The sequence below is a fragment of the Myxocyprinus asiaticus genome, chromosome 16 (assembly GCF_019703515.2).
Source record: "Myxocyprinus asiaticus isolate MX2 ecotype Aquarium Trade chromosome 16, UBuf_Myxa_2, whole genome shotgun sequence".
Classification (NCBI taxonomy): domain Eukaryota; kingdom Metazoa; phylum Chordata; class Actinopteri; order Cypriniformes; family Catostomidae; genus Myxocyprinus; species Myxocyprinus asiaticus.
In genome coordinates, this window is record NC_059359.1 from 38,502,609 (window position 1) to 38,528,075 (window position 25,467).

Here is a 25,467-nt window from a genome sequence, read left to right on the forward strand (position 1 = left end):
TTCTTCAAGCGCTATTCCACCATTAAGCCAAACAGTTCTGAGCACGGTGAGTCGGTAGGTTTGATTACAAACCATTCCTGGCCTCAGCACAGTTCACTAACCATACTCAGGACACCCAGAGATCTATGCTGGTGAAATGGTTTTAGTGATGTGGGAACTCAAGATAGGTCACTTGCTCAGTCAATCCATTCTAAACTTGATTTTGCAGCACCACAATGGAAACTGTAACCGTGTCGACATTAGTACAGAATAGCAGAGTCTAGCAACATGAACCATTCGGCCCGATGGTGGTTAAACGCCTTTTACATATTTCGGCCTTGAGTGTGCTTAAGCCATTATTTGTGCTCGGTGTCAGTTGTTTTGTGTGGCCTTTGGTTATTGAGACCTTGTTAAATACTCACTGTGCTACTTGTTACTGTTACTCTTTTGTTTTCAATTAAATGTCCTCATTCTCTTTTGTGGCCACGGTTCACATCAAATGCCCAAACAATCACTGCTCACTTGGTTTGTGTGTGCGTGTTTGATTGGGTGGTTGATTAACAAACAAGGCTGTGTTTGTTTGCCAACATGTACTATTCAAGCTTCTAGAACAGTCATTGTGTCGAGCCGTTCCCGTGAGGGTTGCTATTTATATTCTTTCAATTCATCTCATTAACTACTTTGCAACATTTGATTGTCTGGAACTCTTCCAGGTCGAGACCTTGGCCTATCATGTCAGTGCTTTGTAGGTCAGGTCTGTGGCATTCGCTTGGCTATAATGTACTACATTGAGCCTGAGCAAGGGATAGGGAGCTGTCATCGTCTGTAACCATGACCCTTGGAGTGATGCTCTCTAATAAGCCCAAAACCGAAGTGTAGTGCAATCACGTTCGATAAGCCAACAAAGCATCAAAGGGCCACCATCTGCCAGCACATACAGGCAACCATTGTGGCACCGCAGACACCGAAAGAGGGTCTGCTGGCTTTATAGAGGATCCAATTCTGTAATTTGCTTTCTTCTTTTCTTAAGCCTGTTCTCCACAGAAGGACAGGGAGGCTGAAGAGCTGGGGAAAACATAATGGATTTAGAGGGAAGTAGTCCTTTGCACGCTCGCTCTAGTGCATGCTTTTCTCAAAGCTCGTTGATGAGCTATCAAGGCTTCTTCGCTCGAGATTGGAAGATGAGATGACGTGATGCATCTGGTTTCTCTAATGCACCTTCAATTTGCCTTTGTGTCATCCTGGACAATTATGTCCTTAGAAACCACAGATTGATTTCTTTAAAATGGGAGCTATGCACATGTTCCACTAGTGCACCGAGGTACATTTGATCAGTCTATTTGTTGCATCCAGAACCAAATGGACCTAATACCTGAACTGTATCATGTCAGGAAAAGAATGTTGCCAAAATCATCTCACATCTCACAAAATGAATTTATCAATGGCAGGCCACTATGGATTTTGTTTCTGGTTGTCAGTACTGACGACAAATGTGAGGTGAAGGCATGGTTTGTTCTGCTTGTTGAGTTCGGTGTTTCACTCGTAGTGGCATAGTGGCGTACTTTGTTGCTACATGTATTCCTATGTAACCTCACCGGGGTTTCAGTTAGTCAAAATCAATTAACAATAGAACCCTATTATTGTCTTGATAAGCGCCATTCGTGATGACAGTAAATTAACTCTAAAGTAAAGTCTGAATAAAGTCTTATGATCGAAGTCTCCCCTCTACAGTATTGTGCATGTACTGAAACACAGCACCTAAAGCACCTTGACATGGTGGCATCTACATGTTAGCATCAGCAGCACTGGAAGTGCATGCATGCATGTGTAATGCTGCTTGAGCCAATGAGACTGGATAAACCACCGCTTGCGGAAAGTGTATGTTTGGCATCTCAAAACCCTAACTACACTGTAAAAAAATAAATGGTTTCTTAATCAGTAATTTTGTCTTTTTTTTTTATTAACATATATATCTAAACATCATTAACAAGATGCATTTACTTGAGAAGCAAAATGACCCAAGATATGTAAAATAAGTCCTGTTTTCAAAGGAAACCAACAATATACAGTGAGGTTTATGTCTAAAGCAAGAACAAGCTATTTGCCAACATGGTAAGAAAAATAGACTTGTTTTAAATTTTTATTTAGGTGTTTTATTTATTGTAGTTAATTATATATAATATAGTGTACTTTTTAATAATATAATATAATATAATAATTTTAGTCTATTATCTTTAGATTTGTTCTGTTGTAAGCATAAGCCACACTAATTTTGATTTTGTTTTTTTGTTTTTTAAGGATGTTTAAATATTTTTACTGTATGAAAATAATTTAGAAAATGTTATATTAACGTGTAGTTACAATACACATTTTCACAGAAAATTATCCAAAATTACATAACAAAGAGTCAAAACAAAGGGATAGTTCAGCCAAGAATTATTATTCTCTCATCATTTACTAACCCTCATGCCATCTCAGACTTGTTTGACTTTCTTCTGTGGAACACAAAGAGTTTTTGAAGAGTAAAAAGTCATAAAAGCAACTGAAATGTAATCCATATGACTCAAGTGATTTAATTCAGTCCTTATTAACCAAAACACGTCTTTTGTCCAGCTTTCCTCTGCACATTCATGGATAAGCTTGTTCGGGCATCCTCGCACTTGGCACTTGGTCCTGCATGTTTATGTGAGAACTTCCATTTGAATTTTGCACATGCCAGTCCTCACGAGAACATGCAGGTTGCAAATGTCAAGCGTGAGGACGAGTGAACGTGCTTCAATCATGCTTCTCTCAAATTAGTATTTATTTTTATTTTTAATTTTTTTCATGCAGTATTTTAGACATTTTGAACAGATTATTTTGATTATTCCTCAAGGAATGATTACTCATTGCTCCATCGATACCCAACTCTCTGATGAAGTTGAACTATATTTTCTGGTACTTACTATCTTCCATTAAGATATTGTCTGTGGTCCCATTAGTAGAAGGTTTGTGGAAGTTGACCTAAGAACAGGAGCAGCTCTTGGCTGGCAAAGCTTATGGAAGAGAATTAACTCCACCCTTCCGAGGATTCTCAATGAATTTCCTCATAATAAAGCCTTACAAATTGCTTGTAATGAAGTGGAATGGAAAACCAACAGAATTCATATTAGTGTGCCCTGCTAACAACTGGACCCCCTCCACCGTGCCCATCAGTAACTCTTCCGTTTTAAAAGGGCAAGGACACATTACTGCCTACAGGCGCTCTTGAATATTAATGATGGCCAACGGTAGAGATATATCAATAGGTCAGGGGTTATCAGCCTGAAACGTAAGGATAAACCTGACATGATTAAGAATGCACATTATGGTGGACTTGGTCAATAAGTGGATATAAATATGTGTGGAGGTGAGGGAGAGCAGTGTGGCTGGGTAATGCAATAATATAATGAAAAAAGAGGATCTGCTAGATATCGGGAAATAGAATGATTGTATCATTGATGGCTCTGCAGTTGTAGTCATTGACTTGAGGCTTCTGTGCTGAACAGAAATTTTGCACATCAAAGTTTTTTTTGTTTGTTTGTTTCTAGCATTGTATTCCAGATCCTCAGGTAGAGTACTTTCCAGGAAATGTATAATATAATCTGAGCTCCTCGTACTGTAGCACTGATAAAGTATTCTTGTCTTCAGTATTCATACATTTTAAATGGTTGATTAAATCCACTTATATTTGTTCAAAAGTTGACAGATATGAACAAGTTCAGCAAAGTTGTCACAACACTCCACCTCTTTTGTGGTGAGAGCAACAGTGCACAGACTTGAGTGGCTTTGGAGTTGTTTTGTTTTTTCCTGTAAGTTAAAAATCAATAATTACAGAACACATGGAAAAAGCAATCAATTAACTAATTCCTTTGCAGAGCCTCTAATTTAATCAGAGTAGATGCCAATATTCGATGGTTATTGAGGCTGCTAATAAGGTTTTCGAGAAGTGGATGATACATGCAAGAGACACAATGGAATTCACCTGCTACATTTGTTGGTCTGGTTTGCACAGACAATTCTCAAACCCGCTCATGTTCTCAGACTTAATGCTTTATACCGCTTCTGCCGTTCATTTTATCATTTTACTGTTATTGTATTAGGCAGTAAGTTAAAGCATGTCTGTTTGTTGTGTCTTTCTCTCTCAGGGTTCCAGGCATCACTATCGCAACTGACATCATCTGCGGGTTCCCAGGAGAGACGGATGAGGACTTTGAACAGACGATGGAACTTGTGAGGCAGTATTGCTTTCCCAGTCTCTTCATCAACCAGTTCTACTCACGACCTGGAACTCCGGCAGCCAAGATGGAGCAGGTTCCAGCACAAGTGGTGAGTTTTTGTTAATACCTCAATGTCTGACTTTGGTCACGTACAGTTATTTCCATCATTTACTGTATTTTAACCCTTCATTGGTCTTGTTGTTTAAAGTGGTTCTAAATAGTGGTCAAATGATATATCGGCGAAGCCAATAAATCGATGTTCTGATTTTTTTAATTATCGGAATCGTCCGATAAATTTCCCTGTTTGGCCGATTTGTTTCTTATTTCCGCGAGGGCGCCGATAATCGCTTGCTTGCATGTGAAGCGTCTAAGACATATTACTACAATAATAGACCGGTGTGCAACACAGTCTCATTTAAACGGTTCGCATATCAAAAACTGCAATAGACCCGACTGGGCTCATAATGTTAAAGTGCTCACGTGTTTCACTCTCCCTCTGTCTCCTCAGCAGTTCAATTTAACTTTTAACTGTCTTGTCTAATGATAAAAAGACAAATATCAATAAAACTAATATCATATATGTCTGCAAATATGCAGATTCCTCGTTTAAACAGATGTAATAAACAAACCTTTATGCAAACATTGCGGAAATCCAGCCTTTTCTTACCATTGAGCGCTCATCTAATAATATCTTCTTCTGAAGCACGTATTCTATCAGCCGGAATAAAAACTTCAGGATCAAAAGTTCCTCTGATTCACAAATCATGACGGTCAGTCCGTGAAAACCCAAGCAGGCGATCCAGACCATTTAAATTGTCAGGAGATTGTGCGCTGGATCCACACAAGCGCGTGGGTGCAACTTCAAAGTAAAAGCACTTCATGTGCACTCTGAGTAAATGTCTTATTCACTGTGCACTGTATGTACAATTGGTTTGATTCGGTCTTTTGTGACTAAATGCAATTACTAATGCACACATGCCATCCATGGTTGCTGGACTACTGTGTGTACTGTTATTTCCTTCTACCTAATTTATTAACAATTTGCAAATAATTACAAAAATTTTATGGCTAAACAGAAATCAGAAGAAACTTCCATCTATAATTTAAAATATAATCTTACAGTATTTCTAAAGATATATGTATATATATATATATATATATATATATATATATATACATATACATATACATATATATATATATATATATATATATATATGTATATATATATATATATACATATATATATATATATATATGTATATATATATATATACATATATATATATATATATATATATATATATATATATATATATATATATTTATTTTTTTTTACATAAAGTTTTGTGTGAAATTTAGTAAATATAATGTTAAATAAGTATTTATAAATTTTTAGCAATGTTGTTATTTAATATATTAAATTGTGTGATATACCGGCATTGTATCTGCCTATCGGCAATTAAAAAAATCCATATCAGTCGACCACTAGTTCTAAAGGGTCCATAAAGTTCCGCAAGATATTGTGGAATATATATATATATGTTGTTCGATATTCCATATGCTTTTTTGTCATTTAGACAGATTTGGTGTTTTGTGCTTCCTAACTGTAGAAACATTTCAACATAAAAGGAGGCTTTTAGATTAAGTGTAGAAAGGGGAAAATAAAAGTAAATAATAAAAATTAAAAAAAAAGTTTTAAAGTATAAAATAGACTGGGGAAGAGATATAAGTGAGAATTTGTGGAAGAATTCATGGGATATTGTTCATTAAATTGGGTGATCAGATTGCAGTACAGTGTCTCAAGAATCTGCAACACAGAACTTAAGACTTAATGAGCTCTTGCCTTTCAGACAGAACACATTCATGGGTAAAAAAATAAAAATAATTACAGTAGATGCAGCCCATCCAATAGAACGGAATGCAGATGTCACAAGCTGCGTTTTTTTTTTTTTTTTTACTTAGAAGTTCTTTCAACTTAACACATCATCTAATAAGCATGGCACTTCTGCATGTGAACTGTCAAAATTGACCACCTAGTGCATGTTAACATAGAAAACTTGAAAAGCTGCGCAAATACGCATTCGGCGAGCACAGCCTCTCAGAATACCAAGCTTTATTTTTTTTAATTTATTTTTTTTACTGATGGATAATATAACTGCATGACTGAAAATGTACAATCAAGTCCATCAAAGTGACCAATAATGATTATTTGTGTTGTGCAACCTCTGGGTTTGTTTATTCTAAAATATAATGTATTTGCCAGGGGGAAAAAAGAAAACTTTAACTGCAGAAATTATTTGATCTGAACCCATAATGATGATTGAAACAAAGAAAGCAAACTCATGTCGAAGCTCTTTGTTTATTTAAATTCTTGTGGCTCTTGAAAGACATCTGTTGGTTGAATTTATGCCGTTTAGTTATTCACAGATAAAACTTTAGTGCAGATGAAACTTGAGAAAACAGCTAGTGGATTTTCTTGTTTTGAGCACAAGTGCTCCACATCTGCTTTCATATGTTGGCATACGTAAAACACATGCTGATAAGAGACCCAATCATGGCTTTAAAACATGCTTCACTTCAACCTCACAACTGCCAATCAGTTGGCACGGCTGGTTCTTAACACAACACAACCCCAAAATGTAGGCCCCACAATGGAGCTGTATATCAGGCCTCACTCATCACCAAACTTTTGGCTTATGTTTATACTCTTTCTCTGATGTCTCATATGGCTTTACTATAACTCACTCTGACTCCAGAGAGTAACAACAGCATTTGGGTGGAGAGGTCAGTGTAACAGAGAAATTTGAGGTAGGTTATGGAATATATATATGACATAAATACTTTACACAGTCAATACCATTTCTAAACAGAAGACACCAAAGGTTAGAAACTCAGACAGCTTCCCACCCTGACAGGAAAAGGAGCATACATGGTCACTTGTAGAGTTCAAAGTGGCCTGATATTTTCACATGTGAAGTTTGTATAGTTTGAGTCAATGTTGTTGTGTGGAGCTGATTTGGATGCTCAAAATGTTTTTATAGTGCATCAGACCCACATTGCTTACTCTTTTTGAGGGAATCAACCTACAAATTACTTAATTATAGTTTGCTGGGCTGGGCTTGGTTTTAACATCGAAAAATTACACACTTCATCTTTAACTATTAATCATATATATGTGTGTGTGTTTGTGTGTTACAACCCCAAAAACTCGTCTAGGGGTGTTAGGGAGTAGCATTAAATGACATTAAAAAGTAATTGATGTGCTGGATAACAAATGACATGAACAAGGGAAATATAGTGTTGACGTAAGTGATTTATTATACAAGTGCTATGTGCAAGGTGAGCAAGTGGAATGAAAATATACACTGGCGGCCAAAAGTTTGGAATAATATACAGATTTTGCTCTTATGGAAAGAAATTGGTACTTTTATTCACCAAAGTGGCATTCAACTGATCACAATGTATTGTCAGGACTTTAATGACGTGAAAAATTGCTATTAGAATTTGAAAACATTTTTTCAGAACTTCTTAATCTACTTCAAAGAGTTCTCATCAAAAAATCATCCACTTGCAGCAATGACAGCTTTGCAGATCCTTGGCATTCTAGCTGTCAGTTTGTCCAGATACTCAGGTGACATTTCACCCCACACTTCCTGTTGCACTTGCCATAGATGTGGCTGTCTTGTTGGGCACTTCTCACGCACCTTACGGTCTAGCTGATCCCATAAAAGTTCAGTGAGGTTAAGATCCATAACACTCTTTTCCAATTATCTGTTGACCAATGTGTGTTTCTTTGCCCATCTAACATTTTCTTTTTGTTTTTCTGTTTCAAAAGTGGCTTTTTCTTTGTAATTCTTCCCATAAGGCCTGCACCCCTGAGTTTTCTCTTTACTGTTGTACATGAAACTGGTGTTGAGCGAGTAAAATTCAGTGAAGCTGTCAGCTGAGGACATGTGAGGCGTCTGTTTCTCAAACAATTTCAAGCATTGTATAGCCTTCATTCCTCAAAACAATAATTGACTGACGAGTTTCTAGAGAAAGCTGTTTCTTTTTTGCCATTTTTGATCTAATATTGACCTTAAGACATGCCAGTCTATTGCATACTGTGGCAACTCAAAAACAAACACAAAGACAATGTTAAGCTTCATTTAATGAACCAAATATCTTTCAACTGTGTTTGATATAATGGCAAGTGATTTACTAGTACCAAATTAGCAGTTTAGCATGATTACTCAAGGATAAGGTGTTGGAGTGATGGCTGCTGGAAATGAGGCCTGTCTAGATTTGTATCCAAAATGACTTTTTTCAAATAGTGATGGTGCTGTTTTTACATCTGTAATGTCCTGACTATACATTGTGATTAGTTGAATGCCACTTTGATGAATTAAAGTACCAATTTCCTTCCAAAACAGCAAAATCTCTATATTATTCCAAACTTTTGGACGCCAGTGTATATAAACAATATTTAAAATACCTGATGATACCAGGACACAGGAAGGGGGAGAAACGGATGTGAACAGTGCCAAACAAATGAAATAAGCTAAACAAAATCCACTCTAACTATTTGTAAACCTCTAAAATAACTAGAAACAAAAGAGACAAAAGAAAAGATCTTCAGCGCCCAAGACGCCCTAATTAAACTACTCTTCCTAGCCAAAACATACAGAGGGTGGCACGCACTCCTAACCTAATGTGTTTTTACAGTCGTAAAATTACCTACCTGTGCTCAATGTATGTCACGTGACCTTCTTACCGGTCCACTTTCCCCAGTATCACGCTAACAAGCAAAATGATGAAATAAAATAACCACAAATAACGAAAACCAATAGAGAAAACAAAACAGAGAATGTACAAACTTAAACAAGAACACAAAGTGGATAGGTTAACTACAGACGATCAAACAACGTATAACACAGCCAAAACTCTCTCTCACAACTATCTCTAAACTCTCCACCTCCAAACTTCCTCCTCAAACCCACAAATTCCTCACGAATGTGTTAGAGGCAGGCTTTACATAGGCGGCGGTTTGTGGTGATTGGTGGCGATATGATTACGTCATTGGGAATTCATGTGGGAACATCCAGTGGAAGGTCTCTGTATGGTGACAGAACAAGAAAATCTGAAGACACTTAGACAATGGCAAATGGCCACACACACACAGGGACATAACTATATATATATATATATATATATATATATATATATATATATATATATATAATGTACAGTACTGTGCATAAGATGTTTCACAAAAACATTTGTCTTAAGATGGTTATTTATATCTACTACTTTAGTGTGTCAATAGGAAATATACATTTTATACTACCAAACATTACTTTTGCAAATAGAATAGAATAGAATAGAAGAACAGGACGCCCTGTAACAGATGTCATGGCCCTCACAGAGCCCCCCACTTAATATTGAGTCAGTCTGGGATTACATAAAGAGACAGAAGCAATTGAGATAAATAAAAGAACTCTTTTGAATTCACCAAGAAGCTTGGAGCAGCCTATCTGCCAACAACCAAGAAAAACTATGTCCAGGTGTACCTAGGAGAATTGGTGCTGTTTTGAAGGCAAAAGTGTTCACACCAAGTGTGTTTTTTTTTATTTTTTTATAACATGCTGCATTCATCTTGCCAACAATTTTCACAAGATTCCCCGTGCCTTTAGAGCTCACACACCCCTAAAACATCAGTGAGCCACCACCATGCTTCACAGTGGGGACGATATTCTTTTCACTATAGGCCTTGTTGACCCCTCTCCAAACATAGCGCTTATGGTTGTGACCATAAAGCTCTATTTTGGTCTCGTCACTCCAAATTACAGTGTGCCAGAAGCTTTGAGGCGTGTCAAGGTGTTGTCGGGCATATTGTAACTGGGCTTTTTTGTGGCATTGGTGCAGTAAAGGCTTCTTTCTGGCAACTCGACCATGCAGCTCCCCATGGCTCAGTATCTAGCCTGCTCAGTGCATCCACGTGAGAGCTAACAAACTCATTGACAATTTATACATAGACACTAATTGCAATTTAAAAAGCCACAGGTGTGGGAAATTAACCTTTAATTGCCATTTAATCCTGTGTGTGTCACCTTGTGTCTCTGTAACAAGGCCAAACATTCAAGGGTATGTAAACTTTTGATCAAGGCCATTTGGGTGATTTCTGTTATCATTATGATTTAAAAGGAGCCAAACAACTATGTGATAATAAATGGCTTCAGATGATCACTATCCTTAAATAAAAGACATGATCAGTCATAATTTCAAAATCAATGCCAAATTTTCACAATTTCTGCCAGGGTATGCAAACTTTTGAGCACAACTGTATATATATATATATATATATATATATATATATATATATATATATATATATATATATATATATATATATATATTGGAAGTTTCTCCTTGGATTCTGCTTCCAAGGAACTGCCAGGAAAATATGCTCCAATTATGTCATTTTTGTCCTGCTGAATGTGACCCTTTGCTAACTTGCTCTAATATTGTATTTCTCTCAGACTTCTCCAAAGGATTAGTACCTTCAAAGAGGCTAATAATACTTCTTGCCAGAATATCTAACTGAATTTATTATAATTTGTTCTCTTCTCAGCATGCTGCTGCTCTCTCCGTCAACATTTGTCTTACGCACTCACACAACTTTTTCTCTTTTTTCTCCGCTCTCTCTGGTTAATATTCTAATTGATGTGGGTCTTTCTTTTGAAAACCTTGAACTTGTATTATACACAACTGATTTACCCACTCATTGTTTAATAATGAAACATAGACTTTAAAACGACACATAAGAGTGGAATATAGCACACATTTAAGATCATGTGCTCCTGCCTGAAATGAATTGCCTATGTAATTTTGCATAATTTCGTTATACATTCCAATGTATTTGATATATGAATCTAGTCAAGTGACTGACAACATAGTAAGGGTTACATAGTAAAGTTTATGCTTAAATGCCTGCGTTCGGCTAAGGAACGTCGCCTTGTTGTACCAACACAAAGAGTCACCAAAACACTTTCCCGGACTTTCAGCTTCATCATACCACATTGGTGGAATGACCTTCCCAACTTCATCCGTGAAGTTGACTCACATTCTGTCTTCAAAAAACGGCTAAAAACACATTTTTTTCCATGAGCACTTAACCAGTCACTAAAAACATTAATAAAAAATAAATAAATAATTCCGTGTTGCACTTTAATCTGTTTTGAATGCTATTCTGATGCTAGTGAAACTTTGTAATATGGCACTTTTCATACCACTGTCTCCTTAAGATGATTCGCTTATGTTTTTCCTCTTTTGTAAGTCGCTTTGGATAAAATCGTCTGCCAAATGAATAAATGTAAATGGTCATATAGTGGAAAAACAGGATTTTTTTTCATACTCTTTTGAAATAAAAAGATTTGAAAGTACTATGTGCAGTACTGTGCAAAAGTTGTAGGCACTTGTGAAAAATGTTGCTTAGTGAGGATGTCTTCAAAAATAATAAATCACTTAATGTCATACAAAGTCCAGTAAACATAAAAAAGCTAAATCAATATTTGGTGTGACCACCTTTGCCTTTAAAACAGCACCAGTTCTTTGGAACATTGGAACATCCTATCTGCCAACAGTTTTTTCCTTGGTTGTTGGCAGATAGGATGTTCCAAGCTTCTTGGAGAATTCACAACAGTTCTTCTATCTATTTAGGCTGTCTCAATTGCTTCTGTCTCTTTATGTAATCTCAGACTGACACAATGTTCAGTGGGGGGTTTTGTGGGGGCCATGACATCTGTTGCAGGGCTCCCTGTTCTTCTATTCTAATCTTTTCTATTTGCCAAAGTAATGTTTGGGAGTCTACCATTTATATTTCCTATTGACACACTAAAGCTGAAGATATAAATAACCATCTTAAGACAAATGCTTTTGTGAAACATCTTATGTGCCTAAGAATTTTGCACAGAACTGTACATTTCCTCAGATTTTTGGTGATCATGATTTTGCCAAGTAGAGCATGTTCCTGGATCAATATGTAACCCTAAAATCTGAAAAGAACGATGTTTAAGCCCTAATGCTAAGACTGTACCTAACTCTAAATTCTTATTGGTTGATAAAAATTTTCAGTCTCCAATTTCAGCCCTAAGACTAAAATTGAATTGGTTGAAAGGAACAATGTTCCAGGTTCACCATGGATCATTATCCTGGAACATATCATACTTGGCGAAATCATGGTAAGGCATTCATGTGTGTCATGTTCATGATGTCACAACAATGAAAATAATAACATTTTCCCCTTTACATATCAACACCTCTTCACAACTCAGTAACTTGACCCACCCTAATGAATGACAGTAAGAACTTCAGTAAGAAGCCATGTGAACTTCATATGTGAAGAAGCTAACCAATCATAAAAGAGCTCATTCACATAAAGAAGTCTTACAGGTACAGTATCGAAAACCCCTGTTTAATTCTTAAGGTAACGAGAGGGTAGAAAATAGGGGTGTGACGATTCGCTCCGACAACGATTCGATAACGATTCTTTACCTAACGATTACGATGCATTGTGAAATCTGAAATTTTGTCACGATTCAATCTGATCCTATTAGAATTTGATTATTTTGGAACGAATCACAATTATTTTTTAAAAATATGCTGAAAAAGATTCTGAAAAAGATTCTGAAAAAGATTTACTGAGCATTCATAATTTAGACAGCACAAAAATGTATGCATCAGCCTTGAGCACTAGAGTCACAGATATATTTAGGACCAATGAGGTTTGGCTGTGTGGCTGCATATATTAACAAAAAATGCATTACATGATATGGCACAATAGATATTATGAATATGTTACATATAGACATACTGTAATGTGGTACATATACTAGATATGTTACATGCATAATAGATATCTGGAAGTAATAAATAATAACATAATGTCTGATGCAACGTAATGGCTTAATGCAAACACACACAAACAGACGGTAAACCATTAAACAAGCATAATAGATTTGCATATCATGTAACGTTAAGATTTTGCACCAGTAATTAAAGATAAACTGTCATGTGCAGGCAGGTAAGTTCCATTTTAAAATCGAGCAGGGTCATCAATTAAAAAAAAACTGTCTGTTAGTAGCGTGTAGTATGTGGCTAGCGTCTAGTATGTGGGAACTCGGCAGTATTTATCCATCCATCCATCCATTTTATCTTACGTATAGGTTCGCAGGGTGGACTCGGCAGCATTAACTTTCTTTATTTAAAAGTCTGCTTTCTTTCCCTTCAATCTCGCATCCTCCGCTCCTGTTCCAAGTAGGTTTATGTAATATGAGATGTCACATTGGGTATTAATATAGTATTGATAATCGATTTTTAAATTCCATAATCAATGCATCGAGATTTCTTTGAAAGATCGATGCACCTGATGCATTGATGCATTTTCACACCCCTAATAGAAAATGATATTGTAATTGCCCCTTCAAAATAGATATCAAAACAGAGATGCTTTTCTAAACATGGGTATGACACTCTTTTTTGCATTTTGCTCTTTGAGAAATATTGATATTTACCTCAACTGACGTGTTCTGGCCAACTTGGGAAAAGACAGATGGTGACCTTTAGGCACATAAAGAGGTAGGTCTGCATTAGCGAATGTGCATCATATTCTCTAACCACCTTAGTACAGTAGTGCTTGTTTCTGGTTCATTTTGCCCTGTAACACACTGTTCTAGATTAGCACCACTAGTTACGGTGCCAGGGCCATAGTCAATCACTCTTACCTGTTAACAAATGGTTCTAGGCAGTGGGTAAATTCAAACTGTCCTGTCGATTACTCTTCATAATGTAATGCAGCTGTAGGCAGACGTTTCCCAGATGTGATTGCCTTATGGAATTTCTTAGCAATTAGACCCAAATGAAATAATTAAATTGACTAATGAAGCTTAAACTATAGAGGAAAAGTGTCTGTTGGGCTTTATGCTCTGGGATTCGCTGCTTGCAAGTTGTTGTTGTTGTTTGTTTGTTTTTTTCCTCACCTTAACAATTTAGCTGCCTTCATCGATTTAGTGCCTCAAAAGAATTATTATTATTTTATTTTTTAATATTATTTAAATTTGCATTTATATATGTATTTTATTTTTATCAAAAGTAGAGGGAAAAGAACACTTTTTCTTTCTGTCTCAGTAATTTGTTTCCAAAAATGATATTGATGGACGCCATTATGAACTGTCCGTATTGGAAGAACTGTGCAAAGATTCTTAATGAAATGTAACAGAAAGCAGATTTGGGAACACATGAGGGTGAGTGAAAAAAAGGGCACAGTTTTCATTTGTGGGTGAACTATTAAGGTGTGGTCCAATAGATGTGTTTTTTCCAGACCTTGTTCCCCAAGTCTGCGTACTTCCACTGTACTTTTGTTTGTTGACTTGGTGATGTCTAGTTATCACAGTCAGTGTTCTTCCTGCCTGCACCCTCCAAGATCATCTAAAGGCCTGGATGTTTCTTTTATGGAAGCTTCTTCATATGTCATTCCTTTTGTTCCATCACCCTCTGAGGTGATCGCACACTGTTTCTCCTCCGTGGATCAATTCCTGGACTGAGGAAATCCTCCCTGCACGTGCCATGCTCTGTTACAGGACTCTTTGGCAGGATGAAATATCAGCAATCCACTTTGTGTTTCAAGGAACTGCATAGTTAATACCAGAATGGAAAATTGGATTGACTATTAATGAGAATAGAATAATTGATTATTCCTTTTTCTTGCTTTTATGATGTGTTGCACCATTGAGAGAAAATCAAAGGTTGTGGTGATGAGATTGCTTAATTATTTCTGCTCTTTGTTCAAATAATTACAAATTACTGCATTGCAATAGTGGCCCAACCTGGTGTCTTTTGTGTGTGGCTCACTCTTATTGATATTGCATGAGGGTTTTAATTGATTCTGGATAGATATTTTCTAGTTTGTGACAATTTTTTGGGCCATGTTTGGCATTTTTATCCAGATCTGTTGTTCGGATTGTTTTAAATTGCCCCATAATAAAAGGAACAATTACAGCCCTTTATTTCATTTTTCTAGTTATCTACCCATTTTGTACCTTCCTCTCATCTTCCTCTCCCTAGCATGGGAAGAGTAGACAAAAAGGTCCTATCCCCGACAGCCTGCTGTAGCTGGTGGACAGTGTAGTTTTCATGGAGCACCGTTTGGGGCCTCCCAGACCCACCTGGAGCACCTGCTACAATCCCAGAGTAACATCCCACTACCAGGCCTGTCAAAGATTGTCCGCTCTGGTGGGACTGCAGCGGGGGTCGCACATTAATAATACTTCCAGATGTCTGGGACCGTACTGTCTGGCTTGAGCGTTCTTGGGACTTCAGGGGGTGTGGATGGGATGGATCTGTGGCTTGGCTGGCTTTTGCACTTTGGTTTCTCAGCACGTTTTCCCTATCTCATAGCTGGGGCCCAGCCGCCACAGCATGATGAATTTTGTGGTGAGCGTAATAGATTGCCTTGTGTTATCACTGTCGGATGGTCGGTCAGGCCGAGGAGATCTGGTAAGCAGGCGGAGCTGGAAAAACTGGGAGCTTCCACAACAGCATAATAACTCCCACAAGAGGGCAGGGTTAGCGGAGATAAATTGGAATGATCTCCTGGAATGTTGCTCTTACTAGCTGGACAGGTGTTTACCTTGACAGCTTGTCTGCCTTAGTGGCAATGTCTTTAACCAGGGGAAATTAAGAAGGCATGCCAGAGTCAAGGGAGATTTGGATACAAAGCTTCTGCCAGTTTTGCAGAGCATGTCTGAATTGGGATCAGTAAAGAACACTCAGCACGTTAAAACAAATCCATCTTAAAACAAGGACAGATGGGCAGTGCTTGAAGCGACCAATGCCATCTTTGGTTGGAAAACTAGACCAAAACAACACCGCTTTCATCAAACATTGCTCTTGTTGAGACTAACCTGGTCTGACTCAGACATTAGACAAAAGCACCATCCTATCTTCAACTCATTAGGCATTTATGGATAATTATACTGTCACTATCTAGATGTCCCCTTTATTTCTAGAGCTAGCTTGTTATCTTCTCAGTGTGTCATCCTTGACTGTTTTGAGTCTATAAAGCTGTCATTTCCAGGCTTTTTAGATGTCTCCTGTCTGACAGATTGTTGTGGGTCAAGGTGCAGGCCCTGAGCTGTGTATGTTATCTATGGAACTGTAAAAGTTTGTGTGAGGCATAATGGTGCACAGAGGATGACATCACTCCATTGGCTTTAAATTGCTTTTAAAGGGAACCTTTAGGCCCTCTTTGATTGTAGAATTTTACTACCAGATGCAAAAATGTGTACAAGTGGTTCCTATTAACGAAATTGAGGCTATGTTGGAATAGAATACTAGTTAAGTGGTACACTCAGTGTACAGTGTGGGATTTGGATCTGTTTGGATTGTGTGTGTTCAATTTACTGTATTCTGCAGAAATGGTAAGAGTAGTAGTTTGCTAATGTAAATATAGCCTAATACTTGATTTCCTTCTGTTATTATTATTATTGGTAATTTACAAATGTTAGTATGCATTGTTCTGATTCTCACGTGTAAGAGATGGTACATGTGTCTGTTTTGTCCACACGTATGGTGTTTTCCCGAATGAGTGATGGAACGAGCAGATGGACAGTATATGAGGTGTCATCGTTTATCATTGTTGAAGTGACAGATGCGTGCTCAGTTAGGATTTATGAATAGCAACTTGCTTCTATATTATCTCCATCTACCTGAGATGTTTTCTCAGCTTTCAGTAAAGCCAAACATCACACAAGCATGTCCACCAGATTATCAACCGCTGATTTATTTGATGTGGAATACTGGGTCATGTTCATACTGTTGAATAATAATAGACAAATAATGACAGGTACACAAGAGGATGTTATGTAATATGTAAGCTTTAATAAGGAACAGTGTGTATGCTTTTCAGAAGACCAGTTAAACTATCTTTATTTGGTTTTGGGTCTAAAACAGAGGTTCTCAATTCAGGAACCCGATTTTACATCAAGTGGTTACCCAACACAGTATACCAAAATAGTGCCCATCAATATGAAAGATTAGTAACATCACATTGGCTGTATAGGAACATTGCGGGTGGCTGTGGCTCAGGTGGTAGAGCGGGTTGTCCACTAATCGCAGGGTTAGTGGTTCAATTCCACATGACTCCACATGCCAAAGTGTCCTTGGGCAAGACACTGAACCCCAAGTTGCTCCCAATGGCAGGCTAGCACCTTGCATGGCAGCTCTGCTGTCATTGGTGTGTGTGAATGTGTGAATGAGACACAGTGTAAAGTGCTTTGTAGAACTGCTAAGGTTACAAGGTGCTATATAAGTGCAGACCATTTACCATTGACACATTTGGAAGTGCATAAACAACAGCAGATGTGTAATCTAACTCATAAAAAAAGAAGAAAAAACAAAACACTAGCCTAAATATTGTCTTGGTTATAGCCTTGTTACCAAATGACATAGAGTTTGATTAGATGCCCAACCTTCTCTTCTCTTCTTAAAGTTGATAAGCTTTTTTATTTTTCTATCGTAACTGCCATCATGCAGATTATATGTTTAGTTGCATTTTATTATTTGCATTTTGCACTGATTTTTCCTGCTGTCCACAACCCAATCAGAACAGAGCTGCAAGTTGAGAACCGCTGGTCTATAATAACTATCCTAACTATAACTTCACATTTAACCAATCTCAGGGCTTCTGACAGACATTCCGACTCTACAAATGAATTCCACTTCCACAAATTAATTGACTTTGGCCACAAAGTCAATGTTACTGAGTCCATACAAGGTCACCAGCAAGAAAAAAATGAGTTGGAGAGATTGGAAAGATGTGTGAAAATGGATTGACGTACACCATTACAGGATATGGTGGGCCATTTAGACTTGTTTGAATCAAATGTAAAATCATTCAAACCCCTACTATAACCTTTGTCCATCTTGCCCTTGGACATCTACTGGGATGCAAAGCTATGACTCACAGTAAAGAAAAAAAGAAGTGGTTATTTGGCTTATCAAGATTATTTTTCACCTTACCGTGCTGCTTTTGGGCTACTGCAATCTCAGGACCCTGGCCCTAATTGGCTGAAATATTGAGTCTATCGAGGTCAGACTGGGGTTCATCTTTTTTATCAAATTTCTCTTACTGTTTTTCCCTGAATGAAGACATGTGATTTGAAGAGGGCTAAGCGTATTCTCTTAAGGCTGCTAGCTTGGTTATTTCAGACCTACAACCTCACTAGCCTCATCTCTCTCTCTCTCTCTCTCTCTCTCTCTCTCTCTCTCATTCCAGTTGTGCAAATAAAATCTCCAGAAAGTCTGCTATAGGAGAAAAGGAACACTTCACCATTGATTGAGTGAATGAATGTGAACATCTTAGCTTGTCGGTAGTTTCCTCCCCCAATGCTCTGGGGTGGCCGGGTGCTATGAATCTGGTGTTATAGAGCAAATCCTGCTGGGAGCTCATTGGCTGAGCTCAGGAACAGTAACCCTGAGGTTGTGCGTTCTCCATGTCGAGAATCCCCTGGTCTGATTAGCAGAGGTGATGTGAAGACGGTGATGAGAAAGAGAGAAACAGAGAGTTGGAATCACAGGGGACAGGGAGCAATCATTAGGCATTTCACTCTCATGCTCTGGCTTCTACATCCTAAATCCTCCATATGATCACCCATGGCCATCATTAGGGCTGAAGGGAACTGCAGTGGTATGTGCAGTACAGTGAGTTTGGTTAGGTGGTCTGAGCTCATTTATAATTGTTTGTGTGCATTATTAATTCATTATCTCTGGCCTTATTTAAGCAATAAGGCACTCGAGGCAGTGCAATATTGTGAATATAGACACGGCTGAAAGACATTGGCAACCACTTCTGCTGTGGCTATATGTACAATTTTGCACAAGCCCAAGGCGCTTCGAAAGGAGCACTGAAGGGAGGGGTGTGTTTGTTTTGGCAGTTGAGTTCGAATATCAACAGTGTTTCTCAAGAATTGCTGAGTGCACCTTTAAATTGGTCATCTTTTTTTTTTTTTTTTTTTGGCATGAATTTAATTGAGTCTTAAAGCAAAAATCTAACAAGCTCATTTAATTTTTCAAGTGAGTTTAAACCATTTTCTTCAAGGTTGTCATGTGAAATCACTCATAAATCATATACATCATGTGTACATTGTTAGCTGTTGGTAAGAAATTCTCACTTTCCCGTTGGCTGTGTAAAAACTTGACTTCTCTTCTGCTAGATGCCATATAATCACGCCTAATTAGCCTTTTTATAACTCTCGCTAGCTTTACGTGACTGCATTGAAAGCCATCATACATGTCCTCAAAGCTCAGTGTTTGTGTTTCATTACAAATTAAGGATGAATAAGCTTTCATAGGCACTTCTGGGAAACTCAAGAAGTCTTTGGGGCAAATATACTGTTTTTATCTCTAAGTGTTCGCTTCATTCTGCTGTCTGATTTCATAATTTAATTTGGCTTTATATAATATATTATAAATATATTTATGTATGTGTGTGTGTGTGATATAGATTATTATTATTATTATTATTATTATTTATTTATTTTTAATTGTGGTTGTTCCATGTAAATAATCCTGCTATGTTTTTTTTTTCTTCACAGAAAAAACAAAGAACCAAGGAGCTCTCTGCCCTTTTCCACTCATACAACCCTTACGATGGCAAGGTAAGACAATGCTTTGTTTATCTATGTATATTTTTGGCATTGTATTTTCAAGAGAGTGAGAGAGGTGTCTTGACATGTGACTTATGTATTGGACTATATTATGAAAAAAATAAATAAATAAATAAAAGATTAACACTTAAAATAAAACAGAGAAAATGGACTAGAAATAACAGAGTTATGTTCGATAGGAACAGGAAGCTATGTTAGCCGCCAGCCCTGTTTTAATGACATTATTAAAGTATCAGCAGAGCCAAGCTCTTGTGGCTCACAGCACCCCATAAAAACCTCTGTCATTGCAGTTAGTGGCCCTCAGTCCTCTAGTCGCAGCTTTGGCACTGCATTAACTAATCAGAGCTTTACACTGTAATCAAGGCCAATTCAATTGCCTGTAAAAACAGTCAGAGAAGCGCTTTATTGCAATACTACACTAAATGAAAGAAAAAAGCAGCACATCTAAGAGAGAAGGAGAAAAACAATATTGAGAGAGGGTGAAAAGGTGGTGATGTTTTTAATGTTTGATGCTTTGTGATTCTGTAACTTTCTTTAAAGGAGCAATATGTAACATTGACATCAAGTGTTTAAAATGGGTACTGCAGTCCAAATTAAAAATATTGGAGAGAGTTGTCTCCCCCACCCCCTCCTCAAAGATCACGCGGGTTGCCAGGTTGAGGACATGCAACAGGAATGAGCAAACTGACAATGGCAAGTGACGAGCCTTATACTGTAAGGTGATCAGCTAATGTATACATTTGCAATGTTTTTAATATTTGCAAATTATAAACCAGCTCATATGGATTTTTTTATAACTCTGTGAATGTTAGCTAGATGTATTGCTGGCTTCCATGGCTTCAGCGTGTTGTGTTTGCCTGCTAACTTGTTTCAAATCTGGCAACCCGGGGTGCCGAAATACTATTGGGAAATGGGCAGTGGGCGGGATCACACAGGCCAAAACACAAACAGAAATTCCGGCCTGGAATAGAGATTTCAAAGTAGAATATACTGGCTGTAGCATTGTTTTCGGAGAAGCCAGTATTTCAACTTAGCATGTTTCCTAAATCTCTGATAACATATTATGATAATTGTATGCTTTAGTACAGTAAATATATTACATATTGCTCCTTTAAGATTGGTAGCACCCTGCCTGAATTGATATTGACCTTTTGTTTTGAAAAAGCTTAAGTGTATGTGGAGGTGATACAAAAGATGCTTTAGCTTGAATGCAGATTGCTCATGATAAATTGGCATGTTTTTAATCAAGACATCTTCCTCTGTCACTTGGAGCTTAAGGTCTGCTGAAAGGATTTTCCAATAGTGGGAGAAAAGAATAGTTGACACAAGAAAAGAACGTTTCAGTGTCAAAATTAGAGAATTAGAGTTAGCGTAGGAGTAGGAGTGACCCTTCCTGATCTCAAGTTCCTTCCTGAGATTCATGGTGTGTCACTCTCCTCAGCTTATAAAAATCCTGTTCTCTGCTGCCGTTGCATTGCCCAGGCACTTCTTGACATATTTTTGGGACATGAAGATATTGCCAAAAGCAAGACTGTCAAAGTGTTTTGCACTCAGAAACAAGATCTGTTACATTTGCTTTTGCATCTGTTTCCTCTCTTTCTCTCTCGCTCTTTGGCTATGAGTCTCTCTGACTGAGTCTAATTAAAAGAAAAAGAGCGAGATCACGATTATTCCATGTAGGTGCCACCAGTGCTGCCCGCACACCAACTGTTTCATCAGAAAACTGGTAGGAGAAGGAAACTAATTTAGCAATACTCTGCTACTCTGAAAATAGGTCAAAGGTTATACAGTCTTGCAGAGCTTCTAATTCTGAAAAAGCACATCCACATTAAAAAAAATTATCTGAATCTGATTTATTTCAGCTTCCTCTCATCCAAGACTGGTGATGTAATTCTTGTGTCAGGCATATTTTATTTATTTATTTATTTATTTATTTATTTATTTTTATTTTTTTAAATCCCAAGCATGACTGCTGTGTTCATTTTCCATTTCCCTTTTTGATTTGTAAGCACCTAATAAACTTTTTTTTTTAGAGCAAATAGTTTTCCTAAAAATTGATAGCAACATATGTGGACAGCAGGACTAAGTTGTGAAATTTTAAATAATACCAAGCTATGGAAAGCTATATATTTTTTTGTTTGTTTCCAGAAGTGTTGGTTATTCATGTTTCTGAGATGTTACAGACATTACATCAGAAATTAGCATAATTAATTCTGATTCAAAGTAATGGCCAGCATCATCAAATAACTGCCAATCATGTTAAAATAAAATGTTGCATTATAAAATTCTGAATCTATGTACTGATTATCATTGTTCCATGTCTGCCAAACGTGTTGAGTGGTCCAAACCTCATCTGCAGCATGAAACGGAACTTTTGGTCTGATTTTAGGAACGCACTTTGCTGCATAGAGAGCTACAGGATGCTCCCTTGCTTCCTATTTAGTGAATGACTCCAGTGTGATGTCTGTCTGCACTGATCTCTGAACAGTTTGAAATGCACCTTATTTTTATCCTAACTCCATATAAACCTCTGAAAGCAAAATGTTTCTGCTTTTGGATGAACCCATTAATTCTCAATGTGATAATGCACAGTAAATATGGTATTTTTCACAGTAAATTAGATAAAAATTTTAAAATGGTAAATCGGATGAAACTAGAGACTCTAATCTTTTGATTCAAACAGGTTTCAATGTAAAAACTTCATTAGGTTTATTTCCAGATGTAGTGTTATATTTTGCATAGGTGTATATACTAGAGTTGGGGTACTTGAGTTCATACCCCTTGATGTTGTAGATGTAGCCAGAGTTTGTTTCACCTTGTTGAGCAAACACACCTGCAGGGCGGCACACTCAGTCAACCAATACGCTTGAATGTTACTACAGAGACTGCTGTATAACAGCGATTACCAAGGTGGCTGGCACAACAAACACATAAAGAGAGGTATGTAGCCAATGTACTAGAAACTAAAGGCAGTTTCGCACAACACGGGACCTGACAGCTTGTAAAATCGCACACGGTGTTTGTGCACCCAAGATGGTGCTCGCATCACGGTTTTGTCCTGGTTAAGAACTTCATTAAGTCAAGTCACCCACATCATGTCTCTCAAAGTTTACTAAAACAACATATAAAAATTCAGAAAAATATTATTTATGTTGGGCTAGTAAGTCTTTTTAGGCATAATGTATCCACATATGTAGGCATCTGTTGTCTCTTGTGGTCCACACAGTGTTGTCAACTTAAACTGGTCCTTGATGAATTAACTGTAACTTTTTAAATAGTCAGGAAAAAAATTTTTTACTGCTAAAGCAGACTGCATCTCTTATAAACAGCAACTATTTATTGTTTGTCTATTTTAAAAGCATTGACGAGCTGCTTAAAATATGTTATTTTACAGTTTTTTCCACAATAAAATGCACAATGAAATATGAAGTTATTTTGGGCAGCAAAATGTTTTGTTTATAATTTAATTATAGATTGGGTGACCAGACATCCCGGTTTATTACACAGGACAGTCCCGGTTTTTGGTAGGGTCACTGATTTTTTTTCTTCTTAAATATCCTTATTGTCCATCTCGCTATTGAAAATAAATTTAGTTGCGTCACATGTTTATTTGACGATACAGTCATTCTAGTATTAAGCAAATCAGCTGAAATGTGTCTGGTTACCATGGCAATGACATCATGCACTTAGCGCTCACGCTCTATGTCATCCTGTCAGTCCTGTAACTTCTCAGCGAGTGCTAATTACTACTGTGTTGATTCATTATTTAAAAAAACTCATAGACAAAAAAGAAATCTCAGTATATATTATTTCTTTAGATAAAACTAAACTAAATTGAAAGGGCAAATTGAAAATGAAGTAGAAATAAAAAAAAATAAAAAAAATTGAAACAATAATAAATCTGGTTTTAATGACTAACAGCTTTCACTTTTAATCTATGTTTGAGTGGAGGGAGAAAAAGCAACATTCAACAGAACGCAATAAGGAAGTGTGTTGAAGGACAGTTTTGTCTTCATATACCTAAAGCATATACTTTTATTCTGAAACCACTTTGAAGTTTGTTCAGCAGGAAACTAATCATAAAATGTGTTTTTGTTACATTTATATTGACAATTGTGATTCATGAACAGCTTAATTTGGACTCGACCTGGACTCAGCCAATTATGGACTTGGTTTTGAATCCTACTCGGCCCCTTTTGGAATCAGACTCGACTCGGACTCGACTGTTTAAAGACTCAGACTTGACTCGGACTCGACTAAGGTGGACTCGAACCCAACACTAGTATATACAGTATACAGGGCTCCAGACTGCGAATAAAATAATTGATTGCGACAATAATTTAAAATCTAGTCGCCACTGGCGACAGTCGGGTTGTGTGTGTTCACATACGGTTCCGTCAGATATCATCTTGTGTGTTATTGAATGCATCTTTAGAGTGTGCACCACCAGTGTGTCTCCAGCCGCTTTTCACACATTCTGTTTCTGATGAGCTCGCTGCACCGCATGCAGATATAACGCGCTGTCCGTAATGGCTTCACTCCAGGTTTCTGTGAAGCACAAGGGAGCAGGGGTTGAAAAATCCTTGTTTGTATAGGTGAGGAAATGTAGTTCGTCTGTTTTGTTAGGAAGAGAGCGGAGATTCACTTGATGAATACTTGGCAGCGCTGTTTGAAAGCCGCACTGACGGAGTCTGACCAGCACGCCAAGTCGTTTACCTTGCCTGCGTCTCTTGAACAACACAGCTGTGCCTAAAATGTCCAGCAAAGCATCCAAATAGTCAAAAACCGGGAAAAGATTGTCTGGTATGTGCTGCCGAATGTTCAGCAGTTCGTCCGTGGTAAAACTGATTGGAAAAAGATTGCTAAACACAGGACAAACAAACAAAAACAACAAAAGAATTGGAGTGCTCCACACCGAGGCTGCCATCCGCGGCGCCATCTTTGATGTTTTCAAAGATGATATTTTCCCACAATCATCATTCCCCTTTGATGTTTTCCCACAATCCACAATCATTTGTACAGACAACAGTATGCAAGTACAAACACCGTGGGACCACGCAGCCATCATACCGCTCACGAAGGAGACGCATTCTGTCTCCTAGAGATGAATGTAATTTTGTGCGAAAAGTGCAAACCAATCCCAGAACAACAGCAAAGGACCTTGTGAAGATGCTGGAGGAAACAGGTAGACAAGTATCTATATCCACAGTAAAGCGAGTCCTATATCGACAAACCTGAAAGGCTGCTCAGCAAGGAAGAATCCACTGCACTAAAACCACCATAAAACAGCCACACAACAGTTTCCAAGTGCACATGCGAACAAAGATCTTACTTTTTGGAGAAATGTCCTCTGGTCTGATAAAACAAATATTGAACTGTTTGGCCATAATGACCACCATTATGTTTGGAGGAAAAAAGGGTGAGGCTTGCAAGCTGAAGAACACCATACCAACCGTGAAGCATGGGGGTGGCAGCATCATGTTGTCAGGGTGCTTTGCTGCCGGAGGGACTGATGCACTTCATAAAATAGTTGGCATCATGAAGCA

At 37.6% G+C, this 25,467-nt stretch overlaps 1 protein-coding gene across 1 annotated transcript in view; it reads left to right on the forward strand.

Moving 5' to 3' along the window:
* LOC127454388 (threonylcarbamoyladenosine tRNA methylthiotransferase-like) overlaps nt 1-25,467 on the forward strand; it is a 594,560-nt gene that overhangs the window by 466,467 nt on the left and 102,626 nt on the right. Inside the window, exons 11-12 of the mRNA XM_051721568.1 lie at nt 4,146-4,326; nt 19,850-19,912. Coding sequence (XP_051577528.1) covers nt 4,146-4,326; nt 19,850-19,912 — 244 coding nt within the window. The remainder of the gene's footprint in view (nt 1-4,145; nt 4,327-19,849; nt 19,913-25,467) is intronic.